The 18250-nt window shown below is 39.2% G+C and overlaps 1 protein-coding gene across 1 annotated transcript; it reads right to left on the reverse strand.

Moving 5' to 3' along the window:
* Positions 1 to 12376: 12376 nt before the first annotated feature.
* Positions 12377 to 12709, reverse strand: LOC125809370 (uncharacterized). Its single transcript, XM_049489025.1, has one exon. The coding sequence runs from the start codon at positions 12707 to 12709 to the stop codon at positions 12377 to 12379; it is 333 nt and encodes a 110-aa protein (XP_049344982.1).
* Between the last annotated feature and the right edge of the window lie 5541 nt (positions 12710 to 18250).

Here is an 18250-nt window from a genome sequence, read left to right on the forward strand (position 1 = left end):
TTCTTCGTTCTTTTCAGCTGCCTTGTTCCTTTCTGCCCAGTAGTGTCCATGCTTAGTCTCTAACTACAAATACCTGAAACTCAAGGATTTTCATCAGTTATTGAGACAAAATATTCATTCGAGCACACTAAACTATCAAAATAAAGCCCTAAAAGAGTCTAAATCATGGACTCATTAGTTTTATGTGCCATGTTACATCTAGGGTGTACCCTTGGGTGGTGACAAACTTTTTATCAAAGCATAAGATTTAGAATGATTCTAGGATTGTCTCAAAACCACGTCTAATATAGTCTTGTTCATAAGTGTGAAGCACACCACATTTATGAATAGGAAGCTATTGGATGTTTAGAAAATCTCACTTCTTCATTCTCTAAGTCGTGCCATAGAGTTTGTCTCTATTAGGTCTTTCTCCTAATCTGTGCCCTATGGTTTTCAGGGTATGGCTAATACAAGGGCAAATTCTAGGAGGAATGAGAAAGGCAATGAGGAGCAAGAGGTTCCTCCCCAAGCTCCTTTTCAAGCTCCAATTGATCATTCGGATATGTCGAATGTGGAGATTAGGTTGGCTTTTCAAATGTTGGCTCAAGCCATGACGACTCAAGTCAATAGGGAAGTGGTTGCTCTGGTGAATCCTACTGTGAATTTTGTGGCTTTAAGAGTGAGGGATTTTATAAGGATGAACCCTCCGGAGTTTTATGGCTTCAAAGTGGAGGAGGATCCTAAGTAGTTTTTAGATGTGGTTTATAAGTTACTTGATATCATGGGGGTGATTTCGGTAGAAAAAGCGGAGTTAGCCTCTTACCAATTGAAAGGTATGGCTCAAATATGGTATGATCAATGGAAATAGAGTAGACCAGTAGGAGTGCCCATAGAGTGGGAAGTGTTTAAGTTGGCATTTCTTGATAGGTTCTTTCCCCTAGAATTGAGGGAGGGTAAAATGCAAGAGTTCATTAACCTTAGGCAAGGTAGAATGAGTGTTAAGGAGTACGCCTTGAAATTTACCCAACTATCCAAGTATGCTCCTACTATAGTGGCAGATTCGAGGGCTAAGATGAATAAGTTCATGATGGGAGTGTCTGACTTGGTAGAAAAAGAATGTCGTACGGTAATGCTTATCCCCGATAGGGATATCTCACGTTTCATGGTGCATGCCTAACAAATTGAGGAATTAAAACTTAAGGAGAAGGATAGGGAAGCAAAGAGGGCTAGAATCGGAGATGGAAATTTCTCCAACACAAGGTCCGATAAGCAAGGTCACCCTAGGTTCAGACAAAAGTTCCCCGGGCAAGGTCCCTCAAGTACTCCTAAGTTCAACCAAAAGAGGGTGTCTAAACCTAAGTCTCAAGATGATAGTAGTGAGATTTAATTGTCAGGATGTAGTAAGTGTGATAGAAGGCATGAGGGTGAATGCTTAGCGGTTTCAATGTATGTTTGGGTTTTGGTAAGTTAGGCCACAAGATAAGGCATTGCCCTACAATTTCTAGAAATGAGGGAGATAGTCGTCGTAGGTCTCAACCCTACCCTTCATCCGGTCCAATTGGTTCGGGTGCTACTGCTCCAAAGAAAAATAGGTACTATGCTCTCCAAGCTAGAGGTGAATATGAATGTTCCCCGGATGTGACTACCGGTATGTGTTTCATGCTTTATTAGATTCTTGTATTTCTTGGTCTTTTGTGACTTGATATGTTAGACTTTGAAGTTATTTTTAGTATGATTGGTGCTTATAAAGTCCATTTAGGCTTGCTCCCAAGGGGGCGATGATGTGCTTGGTTAGCAAGGTAGTTGAGTGTTCCTAATGTTTAGGAGTGGTTTTACTTGAATTTCTCACCCTATAAAGGTTGAATAAGTTGGGAAGTTTAGTCCCCGTTTTGTAGGCCAATATGCACTCTTGAGATGTTAAGTTCCCTTGGTTTGTATTATGTGTGGGTTCATGTGTTGCCATGATTTCCTTAGATGATGCATGTTCATGAAAAAGCTTAAGTCTTGGTAGAAATGACTTTTATACATCGTTTTTCCTCATGTTGTAGTGCATTGAGTAGAGTTACCTATAGAACATCATGAGGTAAGTTGATGATCATGCCTTAGTTTTGAGCTGAGAGATTCCTTCTTGAATAAATGCTTTTTGAGAGTAAATTGCATATGAGCTCCATGAGAGTGTGTTGAGCATGTTTTAGTTCGGAGATGGTAGTTCCTCCTAGAACATGAGTATATGTTGAGTTTCATGCATTTTGGGTTGTTAGATGTAGTTCCTACTCCCTTATGATGCATTGAGTATGTTTTGTTTGGAGATGAAGTTCCTCCTTTGTTTTTGTGCATTTACATGAGTTGCATACATAATGGGTTGCTAGTCTTGAGTCTTGACCTTTGGAAGTGCCTAGAGTTTCAATAGAGGAAGAATGTTCCCAAGGGGGAGATATTGTAACACACCGTAGTTTAGTAGGTCAACTAGAGCTTGACGTGAGGGTTAGAGTCATAGATATGACTTCCCGTACCTAGAATGAAGGGTTTATGGTTAGAACGTCAAGGTAGGACTCCCCAAGGACCAACCAAGGGTCCTTGAGGAGGACCCTAGGACTGCCCTAGAAGTTGTCCCAAAACAGTCCACTCACGTGAAAGACTCACACCCCGTAGGGTGACCCACGCCCCGTGGGTGAGGGGTCGTGGGTTAGGGTCCAGTAACATGTTACAGACCAGCACGCCTCGTGGGTCCACCCAAAGCCCGTAGGCGTGGTCTCACGGGTGAGGCAATCTTAGTCTTAAGTCGGTCAATGAAGGGGTTTAGGGAACTTTTTAGAATTAATTAGTTATTAAGTGATGTCATTTTACCACAGATTAGACCTACAATATAAAGACTTTAGTCCTTTAATTAAGTGATTCCAAATCATTTTTTCAACTCACCAAAAAGAACGCAATTCCCTCCAAGATATTCTCTCTCTAGAAAGTCAAGAAAAGAAGAAGAAGAATAGTTCAAGCTAGGTCAAGTCTCCAATCTTCCAAGATTTGAGAGGGCTTTGTATCCAAGGTATGTTAGCTTATTCATCCATGGATACTTCCATCTATGGATCCTCCTAGAAATCCCCCAATTGTGAAGATGAAATCCCCAATTCAAGTTAGGGTTCCTTCCAATATTGTGGGTTACGTTGAGTATGAATCCAATTGAGTGGATACTGATTGTTTATGATTGAATAAGTATTGAATCATGATATTATGATGAATTTACATGTTTTGTATGGTTAACCCTAATCTAATTAATGAAATTGAAGTAATGTGGGTGTAATGCCTTGTGAAGGGAAATGGAGGACAGAGAGTTGATCTTCTAGAATTAATCACATGTATAGTAATTGCTCAAGAATAGAAACATGTAAACATGAATGGAAATAGATTAAAGTATATATGATGGATCATGACTAGTTATGATATAGATTGACCCTTTAAGATGAAGTATGGTTAGAATTGCTTAAGAATGAAGATTGTGAATAGAATATCTTGTGATCTAGATATGTATACTATGTGTAAAAAGTAAAGCTTTGAGAATAGGGCTTGTAGTCATGAATGTTGACTTCTAGGGTTTTGAAGGTAAAGCTAATAAGATAAATTATGTATTGTTAAGGCTTTGAGAGTAAAGTTTATATGAGAATAGAAGAGTAATGGCTAGAATTATGGTGGAGGCCTTTGCCTACCTAATCTACCTTATGAATGATAGATTTTATGAAGTGATAGAATCATTTGAGTTATGATGCAATCCACGTCTAATGTAGTAATTCAAGAGGTGTTGATTTGATATGATTCTTGACCCTTGAAAGGGTAAGATATGATATTATGCATAATTTATGAAAGCTATGTACATGTCTTATGAACACTTTGAGAGTGAAGTGTCTATGATCATGATATGTTGTTGCAGTGTTGAAAGGCTATTATAAGATACACACTTATGCGTAAATAAGATATAATATAAAAGGTTCTCTCACATAGAATAATTCTAGGTTGAAAGGCTATTCTCACCTAAAAAGAATCTAAGTCCAAGGACTATGAAATGTGATGAGGTTATCATGAATCCCCCAAAGACTTTTATATGAGAGAAATGTGAGGTAATTCCATTATTCCTAATAAGATAAACTTGAGGTAATTACCCATGTCATGATATGAGGAGTGTGAGGTGATTACCCTTTTATATATGTATGACTCTTAAGGCAAGGAAAGAGGTGGTTACCCATTAGCCTTCACATTGATCATGGAGGCGATTACATATGATCCTAATTAAGTGATGTGGAGGTGAATACCTTCATTACACCCTAAAATAGATATGGAGGTGAATACCTATATCTTCTTAAAATGAATATAGAGGCGAATACCTATGATTCCTTAAAATGAAAATTGAGGTGAATGCATGTTATTCCTTTAAGTGAACATGGGGGTGAATACCTATGATTCCTTAAAATAAACATGGAGGTAAATAGCTATGATTCTTAATATGAATTATGTCATGAACAATGAATTGTATGGATTGTAGTTTTACAGGCCTTCCATGATATGTATGACTAGAGGTGATTCCATTTGCCCTTTATGATTCCATGATATGTATGACTAGAGGTCATTCCCCTTGTACCTTATGATTCCATGATATGTATAACTTGAGGTGATTCCCCTTGTCCTTTATGATGAGCTAATTATGAGATCAAAGAGATGATCAATATGCATGAAAGTCTAAAGTGGTATTTAGTACGGGTAGGATTATGGGGTCTTATCCATACATTGCACAAGTATGACTTGAAGCTAATTATGAAGTGTTTCTCTTATATGATGTATGCTTAGATTGGATTGTTGTTATAGTTTCCATCCTTGATATGTTGACTAAAGGTTAAGATTCCCCTGTCTATGAGAATTAAGCTAAGAATGAGACCATGAGATGGTAAGTATGATTATGATGGCCAAAGGGGATACTTAGCATGGATGGGATTATGGGGTCTTATCCATGCATTGCACAAGTATACTTGGAGGTTACTTATGAAGTGGTTCTTTTATGATATGAGGGTCTAAGTATGGACTATGCTTTATGATGACTAATGCTTACATTATGTCTATGTTGGAGATTATGTTTATGACTATGTTATTATCTCTTATGTTTATGACTTATGTCTTATGTTGGCTAACCCTTATGTTATGCTCTTATGATGTTATGCTAGCTAGCACATTTTTTACTAACGCATACTCTTACCTGCATTCTTATCAAATGTAAGGTCCGATGATCTTGACTTCTATCTTTGTGGTTAGGTTCTTAGTAGGAGCAAGGAGTTGAAGATTGGTGAGTCATTATAGCATCGAGGATAAAGCCATCATTTCCCTTATGTCTTTCTTTTATGTTTTAGACTATTGTATGGGTTGTGTCCGAAGAGTAATTCAAAGTTGCTTTAGATGTTTTGAGACAAAGTGTTATAGACTTCCTCTTGCTTTTATAAAGACTTCGATTGTATGAAAAAAGTTTTAAAATTTCTATATCATTTCAATTTGCTTTATGTTATGATATGCTAAGTGGCTTTCATTGAGTTCTTTGGGGTTCTATGTGCCATGTTATATTTAGGGTGTACCCCTGGGTCATGACAAAAAGAAAGAGTTAGTTCGAGAAGTTCATAGATTAACTCTACTAGGTGTTCAGTTAGTGGACTCCACCAAGGGTGGTGTTATGGCTAACAATGGTTCAGTATCGTCTTTAATGTCGGATGTGAAAGCCAAAGAAAAATATTGATCCAATTTTGGCAGAATTGAAAGAAGCGGTGCTTAAGAAGTTTGTTGAAGCTTTCTTCCTAGGGGAAGATGGGGTACTTAAATACCAAGGTTGTTTATCTGTTCTAAATGTGGATGACTTGAGGGAACATATTTTAACAAAAGCCCATACTTCACAGTATTCCATTCACCTGGGAACCACTAGGTTTATTGGTTGAATGGGATGAAGAAGGATATTGCGGGATTTGTGACTAAGTGTCCAAATTGCCAACAAGTAAAGGTTGAGCATCATAAACGGGGAGGTGTATCCCAAGACATTAGCATCCCTACTTGGAAGTGGGAAGACTTGAATATGGACTTTATTGTTGGTTTGCCTCGCACCCGGTGAAAACATGATTTGAATTGGGTGATAGTAGATTGGATGAAGAAATCGGATCATTTCCTTCCCGTCAAGACTTCTTATTCGGCAGAGGACTATGCCAAGGTGTACTTGAGAGAAATGGTAAAGTTGCATGGAGTGCCTTTGTCCATTATTTTCGATTGTGGTACCCAATTTACTTCTTAGTTTTGGAAGTCATTCCAAAATGATCTTGGCACTAAGGTTAAGCTTAGCGAGGCCTTTCAACCCAAAACTGATGGGCAAGCAGAGCATACTATCGAAAGTTCAAAAGATATGTTAAGAGCTTGTGTGATTCATTTTAAGGTAAATGGGACGACCATTTGCCATTAATTGAGTTTTCCTATAATAATAGCTATCACTCGAGTATTGATATCACTCAATTTGAGGCACTATATGGAAGGAGGTGTAGATCTCCTAACAGTTGGTTTGAGGTGGGTGAAGTCGTCCTAATAGGTCCTGAATCAGTACATGAGGCCATAGAGAAAGTTTGACTTATTAGAGAAAGGTTGAAAATGGCTCAAAGTCGGCAAAAGTCATATGCCGATGTGAGAAGAATGGATCTTGAGTTTGAAATTCATGATTGGGTTTACCTGAAAATCTCACCCATGAAGGATGTAATGAGGTTTGGTAAGAAAGGTAAGCTTAGTCCCCCATATGTAGGCCTATATATGATTTTGAGGCGTTTTGGTAAGGTTGCTTATGAGCTAGATTTTCCAAATGAGTTGGCAACGGTGCATCCGGTTTTCCATGTCTCTATGTTGAAGAAATGTGTTGGTGAGCTGACATCTATAGTTTCCTTAGAAGGGTTGGAAGTTGATGAAAGTCTTTCTTATGAGAAAGTTCTTATTGAGATTTTGGACCGTCATGGCAAGAAGTTGAGAAACAAGGAAGTTACTTTCCTGAATGTATTATGGAGGAATCATTTAGTTGAGGGTGATACTTTGGAGGCCGAGGATATGATGTCCCGATATCCTAACTCTTTCCTTGTACTCCTACTCTAGCTTGAGGTAATGAGTTTCTCTTGGTTTGACCTTTGTTTTAGAGTCATGTGTTATATGTGTTTCCATGATTTCATTATGTTATGCATGTTCATGAAAAACATGTGTTTTTAAAGAAAATGAGTTTACATGCTTGATTTTCCTCATATTGTTGTGCATTGAGTATGAGTTGCCTATAGACTTCATGAGATAAATTTATGAACATGCTTTAGCTATGCTTTTTGAGAGTGAATTGCATATAGGCTCCATGAGATTGTGTTGAGCATATTTTTAGCTTGGAGAAGGTAATTCCTCCTTGAACATGAGAAATTTTGAAATTTAATGCATATTGGGTCGCTAGATGTAGTTCCTACTTCCTTATGATGCATTGAGTATGTTTAACTTGGAGTTGATAATTCCTCCTTGTATATGGGCATTGCATGCATGATGGGCAGTTAGAGTTAGTTTCACCCCTCTTATGATGTTTTGAGAACGTCCTAGCTTGGAGTCGATAGTTTCTCCTTTGTTGTATGCATTGCATTTTAGGTTGGGTTGATAGTTACTCTCCTAATCTTTTAGAACCAGTTTAAATCTCATTCGAGGACAAATGGTCCAAAGGGGACATATTGTAACGCCCCGTATCCGAAAAAGTGAAATGAAGCAAATTTTGGGAAGTCGTAGGTTCCAGCATTTGGATTCAAGTCAAATTTTGGGAAGTCATAGGGGGAGATATTGTAACGCCCCGTATCTCTCTAGAAACTTAAAGAAGAAAATGATTCAACCTAGGGTTTCAAGTCAAGGTCTCAATTCCTCCATTGAAGGCTAGCATTTGGATTCAAGGTATGATAGTTTTCATCCATGGATTTCTTCGATCTATGGAGTTCCCAAATTCCTCTATTTCTAAAGGTAGAGAAGTTTGGTTCAATTACCATGGGTTCTTTTGATTATTGATTTATATGACTGAATTATGATCACTTATGCAAAAATTGATAAAATACTTTGATCTTATGATGATTTCCGCATGAACCCATGTAATCCCCTATGTTCTCAAGTTATAAATCATATGATGTGGAATTTTGATCTTAAATGAAGAGTTTTATGGAATTAAGAATGTGATGCTAGCTTTACATGAATTTATGATGAAATCCATATCAAACCCATGTTTTATAAGCGTTGATGATTAAAAGTGGTTTTTGAACCTCAAGAGGTAAATTATGGACTTATGCATTTTCTTATGAAATATATGCAAATGTATTAAGGATGCTTTGAGAGTAAAGTATCAATGATGATGTTGTTGTTGTGTTATTGAAAGGACATTCTCATAAACACATATAAGCATGATGTGAAAGGTTTTCTCACATGGAAACGATTCTTAGGTTGAAAGGCTTTCTCACCTAAATGAATCAAGAGTAAAAGCTATCCTCATGAAACTAACTTGGATTGGTTATCATAGGATGCCTTTCCATGAATAATATGGTCAAAATAAGAAATGACTATTCTGTGAGATTTATGCTTAGCACCAAGAGGATATTGAGATGGGAGCTCTCAAGTTAGTATAGGTCTGGTTTCTAGAAGAAATATCCTTATCCCTTACCTATGTTCTCCCAAAGGATGATTGTGTTAGATAGACTTTAGCTAGTGGATCCACTAAAGCTAGAAGTTCATGGTCCTTACCTTGGCAAGTAGGACAACCCTTTTCGGTGTGGAAGACACCAGGGGATCATATTATAGCTCATATGGTCTCATCGGTTAAGGCTAACTCCCTACATTAAAAATGGACTAAGGTTACTTAAAGAAGTATCGCATATGAGTTAAAAGGTTTTTAAGATGAAGTTAGCTTGCATTGACCATGATTTTACGATTTATGTTTTATAACTCTTTTACATCATGTTTAGCTTGGTCAATTGCATGTCATGAAATGAAATGACCCTTTAGCATGATTTAAATGTTTTATGAATGGCTATCATACTTGGTACATTTTTTTGTACTAACGCATATTGATTAATAACGTTTCAAAGAAACTTCATCCAATACACGTCAAGGATCGTTAGTTAGTAATATAACCCAACTAAGTGAGTTAGGGTCGAGTCCCAAGGGAGTGGTACATATTTGAGAATCAGTATAAAAGCATGAATATGCTCAACTCAATCATACGTAAAAATATTTACGAATAAAAGCATGGCTCAAGTTTGGGGTGACACAAGTGTCAAATAACAGGGGATTTGGTTTCAACTATCAGCTACAACAACAAATAACACAAAAATAACAAGTATGGAGACGGGTTCTTGGGATGTGTTGGATTATGGGCTAAGCTAGACAAATGGGAGATTGCAATTAATAGTGAATAGATGTAAATCAGTGAATAATCTAGACTTTAGCGGGGCAAAACTTTCTCTCGAATAATTTACCCCGAATCAAATTGGTTTCTCTCGAACACCAATAAGCAACAATTAAGAACAACCTTCGCTTTAGTCCATTCACTCTCTCGAGTTGAATGTGTGGAAAAGGGTTTAGGGTTCACTCTCTCGAGCTGAACCCATGAAAACCCAATACCCACAGACCATCAAATTAGTAATTTTGGTTTTAAAACCTTTCTCTCGAGCAAGACAAAACACTAAGGTAGAGTTGCATTTTCAACTACAACCCTTTAGATTAAGCCACAATTACTAAATCAAATCACTTTTAAACAGCATTTACCCTATCAATTAACAATACCCAGCAACTAAACTAACCTATAATCACATAATCACACCCCAAGAATTGAGGTTTTAGCTAGACATCATAAAAAGATAGAAATCGTTACCAAATTGTGTTTCCATCAATTGAGTATGATTAACATTGTCTTTACAAAGGTCTAAGATGAAGAATCTTCAACACCCACTTCCAATTTCTCAGAAAGGGATATCTTCCAATCTTTAAAGTTAAGGAAATATTGTCTCAAAAGTCAGTTCTAAGCTCTCAAACTTGAAAGCTGAACAATAATGAAAACTATTGAATACTAGATTGATAGATACTAAAATAAGAATTTAAAAATGTATTTATAGTTGCCAAAAATGTGTTGCAAAGGACCATTCGGCGCAATAAGTCGGGATCGCTGATCCACTTGGCGATCCGCCCTTTAGTTAATTCCATCGCCTTTTTGCTTTAGCTTTCAGCAACTTCAAGCTCTGTAACATTGGGTGTTATAGCAATGCATCGCGGAACAATTCGATGACTCGCCGACTGCTCTTTTCTATTACCGACTTGACTTTCTCTTTCAAGGCTTGGAACACTGGAACATTAAGCGAGACCATAGCCATTCAGCGACTTTCCCAATGGTTTAGGTGATCCTCAGGTCTTCTTTTCTTCTTTCTTTCAACTGCCTTGTTCCTTTTTTCTCATTAGTGTCCATGCTTTGTTCCTCAATCCAAATACCTGAAAATCAAGGATTTACATCAGTTATTGGCACAAATATGCTTTCGAGGACACTAAATCTATTGAAATAAACCCTAAATGAGTCCAAATCGTGGACTCATCAACACCCCCAACTTAAACTTTTGCTTTTCCTCAAGTAAAACTCGAGTTCAGCACTTCAAAAAGGATGTTTCAAACAGTGCTACACAAGACTCAATCATGAATGCACACAAAAATACTCAACTTACTCATGCAAGGATCAATTGTGGACTCAAAGATTCAAGTTGCGACTCACCATTATCAAAGATTCTCAAGTTCACAATACTTGCTTCAAATGCAAGTTCAAGTTCAACAATAGTAATCAAATGCCCTCACACAAAGAATGATTCCTTATTCACACACAATGGTTCACAATTTAAAAGTCTGGAATCAAATGCAACGCTCACACTCACAAAGATGAACACAATGCATGACGTCACCCATAGGTTTGCCCGTAATTTCCAATCAACTCTTGTTTCAGCTCACTCAAGATCAAAAAGGTATTTTCAAGGCTTGTAATGTGGTTGAGTGCAAAGGTATGGCCATTTAGCCTCAATGGATGTAATCCTCATGACATGTGGTATGAACAACACATTCTTTCCTTTTTTTCATCATTCTCATTCGTGCTCAAAAGTCACTCCATTATTCATCTTGTATGGATTGCTTGGACACCACATTTTCTTTGCACTTTCACAACTTTATTCCACAACTTTTTCATTCTTTCTCTTTTTCATTCTTTTCTTCTTTTTCTCTTTTTTTTATATGGAGGGGTTCCATTTTCTCAAAACCATGGGTCAAAGGGGACTTTCTTGCACTTCTTGATTTACCTTCTCTTTTCACCATACCCCCAACTTAGGCTTTTGGCCTGAGTTGGCTATTCACACAAACCACAAATCATGAGGATTATGGGTAATGGTTCAAGAAAGGTCACAATTTCATCAAGTTTCTTCCAAGAAAAGGCTTAGGCTAAAAGGGTATTCAAACAGGGTTCACACACTCAGAAGGTAAGCCACAAAAGAGGTATAATGTCAAATTGTTTCACACTCTTCAAAGTTGCCTATGATCATATCAAGAGATTGCATCACTTAGTCAACCAGACCAATGGGGAAAATTCTAGGTGTCATCATACATGGTTCACGGTAAGCTCATCACACAAGGCATTGAAACCAACGTCAAGAAAGACTTCACACTTTCGCTAGTGTGCAATGCTCATCACAAGAGACTCAATTTGATACTTGGCTAGTCATAACGAGATGCAAAGAGTTCACATATTGTCTATGCAACTTCATTTGACCTCATCGTAGCCACATATTCATTTTTGTTCGATTATGAGCACTATTCAAGTCATCGGTATTGATCATGACCGATACTCAAATTTGCAAGAGAACAACCACGTTCAAACACAAACAAAAGGTGGCACAATTTTTTTGGAAAGGTCCAAAAATCATTTGCAATTAAAACCAAGGATTCACTACCTCAATCATCCACAAAAATAGTGTAACACATAATTATAGCTCACAACACAATATATAAACAAAACCAAAGTGTAACAAAATGTGGGCCTCACCCCACCACAAATAAAAATCAGTTGTCCTCAAATGCAAGAAAAAATATCCAAAAGTCAAAACAAATTAAGATAGAGAAGAAGGTATAGAAGGGATCATGTCTACTCAGTCACTCCATCTTTCTGGGCATCAGTGCCCGATGCATCAATCTGGACTTGGGCATCAGCTCCCGGAGTCACCTCAGAAGGAAAAGTAGTTGCACTAGGATCAGCCAAGGGTGTATCCGCCAAAGAAGCTTCCACAGCTACATCTACCATGGCCTTCTCAGTCTCAGTAATACCCTAATATGAAGCTTCCTCAGCCACCTCAAGCATCTCCTCATCCATCACTGCCTCAGACTCGGGATCAGCTGCCTCCTCAACTCTAATCTCATCTCTGGTGGTAGCCGGAGGTATATCTAGTACATCTAGGATCTCCACCGTACCGAAAATCATGGACATGTCGATGGACTTCAGTTGATCCACATCTCTCCTCAACACAGCAATAACGGCCTTTAAAGTCGTCACCTCCTCACTAGCCCCTTGGCCACGCTCACACACAGCTATCCTAGCCGCAAGGGCATCAATGGTAGTGCTTAATGGTGTCACACCATGAGCCAGGGCAGTCTGAATCATGCCTGGAATAGAGGCCTCGAGTCTGGCAGCCCTACTATGGGCAGAATGGGAAAGCTACCCCATCCAGAGTAATGCAGCCTGAGTGAGCGGGGTCTGAGTGACAATAGCAACAGCAGGTCTAGGAGGCAGTGCAACAATAGAAAAACTAGGGATGTCAGAAGGTGCAACATAAGAAGTACCTGAAGGCCCAGGGGTCGGAGTAGGGAAAACTACTTCTGCAAGTTGTACGTCTGTGTCCACAACCAGGGAAGCATCTACCGTGGCTGCCTTCTTCTTCGTCTCCGCCTCATCTTTCAAATATTCCGCCTCAATCCTCTGGTTATCAGTAGAGGATGTGGGAATCACTTCAACATCCTTCTTTGCACCTCTCGCAACTCGATCCCGTTTGCATAACTCGATGATCAACACCGGGAATTAAAGTGAGGTCTGGTGCTGCTTCTCCCTCATAACCATCTCATATGCTATAATCATCCCCAGATTAAGCCTCGTCCCATCAATGATGCAGCCTAGACAGGCTGCCTTGGCAGGGCGGAGAATAGACTCATTTTGGGAGGGCATGATTATGCTACTGATAAAGCCAAACCAATACCTCACTGCTACATTCAAGTCTTTTTTTTTCTATTGGAGCCCTTACCTCCAACCACTTTGGAATGCCATCAGATATCAACGAAGCTAACGACTTCTTCGTGTTGTCCAGAATCTTGTTCCTGATCATATGTAGGCAGTCATCTTCAAGTCTCGTAGTGCACTCTAGGACAACATTAATGGCAGGAAAATTGCAATGAACCCTCTTCCCCTGAACAACTACATAGTCAACCGGTTTAATTGTTGCTACCTGCTTCTTCCTCTGTGGTATCAAGCAATTGTACGCACTGTAGAACTCCCTAACCCAACTTGGAATATACGGGCCATAGGGCTTTGTGAAGAACTGGAACTTATGAGACTTTAGACAGCTCATAATATTGGGGTACCTATCAATCACCCCATCTGTGGACAGATGTTTCTCCTCAATGATTGTCCTCAGCCTCTCAGCCTTTAAGTATTCATAGACTTGAGAGGAGCACCTTGAACTGGTGGTGCAAGCACCACTGCATGTGTTGGAACTGGAGGAGAAGAAGTAGTGGGCTGAGGAGTCGTAATCCTAGACGGATCATTCATCCTTTTTTACCGCAACTCTGCCCTATGTGTTGCTACCATCTCATCATCATCAGAAGCTACAGTCTGACGCTCCTAGTGCCCTTACTCTCAGAAGTGGTGAGATGAGTGGCATGGATGCCATCACTATGGGAGTTGGCCTCCAGTGACGCAGGTGCCTTGCCTTTTCCTTTTCCTTTGCCATTCCCACCAGTTGTGGGTTTAGTAGCCTTGCCCCTGGATGCAGTTGCATCTTCATTTAGTGTAATCCCCTTAGCTTTCTTTCGTGGTGGCATGTTCTACTTGCAACCTTTGGTCTAGCCATGTCTGCAAAACATCAGGAAGAAGTTAGAAATATTTCAATCAAAAGCACAGAGAAATAATTGTAGACAGACTCGCCGAACAAGTCGGCGAGTCACTGAATCACTTTGGCGAGCTAAATCGGGCTCGCCAAAAGGATTGGCTTAAATTTCTTAGAAAATTTTGGCAAGTCGGCGATGGGAAGGCCTTTTGGCGAATCACCGACAACATTCAGTGAGCTAGGCTTATCCCACTGAAAGTTACATTGCAATTTAAGGCTCAGGAGTGCAGAAAAAGGGCGATCAAGAAGACTTTCGATGAGTCACCGAGTGACTTCGACGACATCAGGCTCTCGCCGAAAGTTACACAACCAAAATTAAAGTAAAGCATGCAATTAAAGGTGAGATGGGGAACTTCAGCGAACCGCCGAGTGGTTCGGTGAGCTCGACCCAGCTCACCAAACGACCCAACGTGTCTACTTTCAACCCAACTTCTCGAATTCAACCCCGCAACCCCTGCAAACAAAAAGCATGCACTTATTAAATTAAAGCAAGATCCATAACACCCATTACCCCGGGATACTCAGACTTCTCCCGATATTTGCCAGATTTGGCCATTTGACGACTTTTGCCCTTAAGAATGATGTCATTCGCTTTATCATTCGGCAAAATACATCATTTGGCACAACTACGGGTTACTTAGACTTCACCCTAGTAGACCCAACAACATGCAAGAACAACTCCATAAATTCTAACCAATTTTAAGGCATAAAATTACAGGATTTCAACAATATAAAAATTACGGGCAACATTATCAAATTAAAACAACCATTCAAACAAATTAACACTATCAGAGAGGCGCAACACACATCACTAAGATAATATCATTTCAAATGAGTACAATATTCTAAAAATAAACTCGAAATTTGGAAAACCAACCTTCGATGCCGATTAAATAAAGATTGAAATGCTAGGTTGCAAAGTAATCCCACTCCGAGCACCAATCAATGACTAAAACACTCTAAAATGCAGAAATCAAGAAACTAATGTGCGGGTGTGAGTTTGGGAAGATTGAAAGTGAGGGAAAGTGAAAGAGTTTGAAAGTTTAAACCTTTGGCTTTTAAAAACCATCCAGTTCTTGCCCATTCGGCGACATTAGTCGTGCTCACCAACCCACTCGGCGACACGCTGAGTGGTCACTTACCTCGCCGAGTTTTACAAGTCCTCCAGTTAATGTGGGGGTCCAAACGGTGGACTAGATCGCGATCGCCGACTTGGTCGGCGATTCGACGATCATTTCCTGGGCTCGTCGAGTTTTACAGACTCAAATGTAAAATTGTCTTGAGTCCAACGACAGTCTAATTCGGGATCGCCGACCTTTTCGGCGATGCACCGTCTGGAACTTTAGCTTGCCAACCTGCACTTTTCAAACACTTTCCACACTTTGACCTGCACAATCAACACACTATTATTTCAAGCAGCGCCTTAGTCAACGTCGCGGCACGATGCAAGTCCATACTTAAACCTCATTCTTGAGGTTGGCCATAGTATCACTAGGCAAACCCCCTTGCTGTCTCGGGTTCAAATAAGACAAGATATGACCCATTTGGGTCTTCAACTACTTGATCGATACTGAATGGGAGGTAGCGATCTGGTTAAGGGTCGACACATCTTCTTTAATTTCCTTTAAAATCTTATCCGACCCCTCAACTTTGTTGAGGATACGAGAAAGCATATCTTCAGACCGGCCACCTTCGGAATCCTTTGGCTTTTGGAGCTCATGGGGAGGCACATACCTATCCTTCTCCCCATCCTTCCAATTAGGATTTCGGTCACTTCATTCTCAATCATGATCCTTCCAACCTTCATCCCTATTCCAACCTTGGTTACCACCCTGCCTCAGGTAGTTTTAATGATAACCACCACCTTGGTTGGCTATGAAATTTATCCCTTCATTATACAAAGCCTAAAACTTAGACTATTCCGGATAAGCACACACGACACCCACGGCATTGAAACTTTGAGAACCAACTCCCATGACATTTTTAGACAAAATGTCAAGTTGTGTCGTGATCTTTGCCATGTTCTGGTCCCTCTCTTGGTCTTTCTCCATCTGCTCTTTGGTTAGTTTAAACATGAGGGGGGAGACCTGGTCTTCAAGGGTTACTACACCCCATTTATCGTAGTCATGCCATCCAAGAGTTGAGCCGCTATCACATAAGGTTGCTACAGCAAACCTCCCGAAGAAAGTTGGTCAGTAACACCCTTATTTACCGAGTCAAGAATCCGGTAAAAATACTACAACAACACATTATCAGGCAAGCTATGGTTGGGCATTGAAGCACTAACTTCTTGAATTGCAGCCAAGTTTCATGAATTGGCTTGCCTTCTAGACGTTTGAAGCTCTGAATGATGTCCCGAAGAGTCGTCATCTTTGATGGAGAGAAAAATTACACTTGAAATGCGGTGACCAACTCCTCCTAAGAAGTGATTGATTCACATGGAAATTCAGCCAGCCACTTACATGCCTCTCCCATCAAAGAGAACGGTAACAACCTCAACCGAACTGACTCTTGGGAGATGTTCTTGAAGGAGAATGGTCCGCATACATCCATGAAATTTCTAATATGCTCATGGGGATCCTCATGAGCCAAACAACTGAATAGCCCATTCAATTGCAAGAGTTGCAACATAGTACGTCTGATGTGGAACACCGCATTCCCTTCAGCCGGAGGCAGGCGAATGGCACCAATACCACCCATAATATTGGGGTCATTAGGATTAGGCTCGTTGACATTGTTAAGATTTCTGATGTCATCTTGATGGCCTACTTGGTTACCATTGCTGCCGTTCACACTCATACTTCCTTATTCAACAGAAAAACAAGCAAAACAAAACTTAAATTAAGTATCACTATAACTAACAAGAACAAAATTCAACTTAACTAAAAATTCTCAAATAACACCACTCCCCGGCAGCGGCGCCATTTTGATTAATAACATTTCAAAGATGCTTCATCCAATACTAAGCATCAATGATCATTAGTTAGTAATATAACCCAACTAAGTGAGTTGGGGTCGAGTACTAAGGGAGTGGTACGTATTTGAGAATCAATAGAAAAGCATGAATATGTTCAAGTCAATCATAGGTAAAAACATTTATGAATAAAAGCATGACTCAAGTTTGGGGTGACACAAGTGTCAAATAACAGGGGATTTGGTTTCAACTATCAGCTACAATAGCAAATAACACGAAAATAACAAGAATGGAGACGGGTTCTTGGGTTGTGATTGGATTATGGGTTAAGGCAGACAAATGGGTGATTGAAATTAATAGTGAATAGCTCTAAATCAGTGAATAAGCTAGACTTTAGTGGGGATAAACTTTCTCTCGAACAATTTACCACGAATCAAATTGGTTTCTCTCGAACACCAAAACGCAGCAATTAAAAAATAGCCTTCGCTTTAGTCCATTCACTCTCTCGAGCTGAATGTGTAGAAAAGGGTTTAGGGTAAACTCTCTCGAGCTGAACCTATGACAACCCAATACCCACAAACCATCAAATCAGTAATCTTGGTTTTAAAACCTCTCTCTCGAGCAAGCCAAAAACAGGAAGGTAAAGTTGCATTTGCAACTACAACCCTTCAGATTAAGCCATAATAACTGAATGAAATCCCTTTTAAACAACATTTACACTATCAATTAACAATACCCAACAGCTAAATCGACCTATAATCACATAATCACACCCTAAGAATTGGGGTTTTAGTTAGACATCATAAAATGATAAAAATCATTACCAAATTATGTTTCCATCAACTGGGTACGATTAATATTGTCTTTACAAAGGTTTAAGAAGAAGAATCTTCAAAACCCAATTCCAATTTCTCATAAATGGAAATTTTCAACTCTTCAAAGCTAAGGAAATATTGTCTCAAAACTTAGTTCTAAGCTCTCAAACTTGAAAACTGAACAATAATGAAAACTATTGAATACTATAATGATAGATATTAAACTAAGAATTTAAAAATGTATTTATAGTCGCCAAAAAATGTGTTGCAAAGGATCATGGGGCGCAATAAGTCGAGATCACTGATCTACTCGTCGA

This window comes from Solanum verrucosum, unplaced genomic scaffold, assembly GCF_900185275.1.
Source record: "Solanum verrucosum unplaced genomic scaffold, falcon-dt-bn FXZP01000062.1, whole genome shotgun sequence".
Taxonomy (NCBI): Eukaryota; Viridiplantae; Streptophyta; class Magnoliopsida; order Solanales; family Solanaceae; genus Solanum; species Solanum verrucosum.

Coding starts and splice junctions, on each gene's coding strand:
- LOC125809370 (XM_049489025.1), bottom strand. CDS start 12,709: ATGATTCAGACTGCCCTGGCTCATGGTGTGACACCATTAAGCACTACC.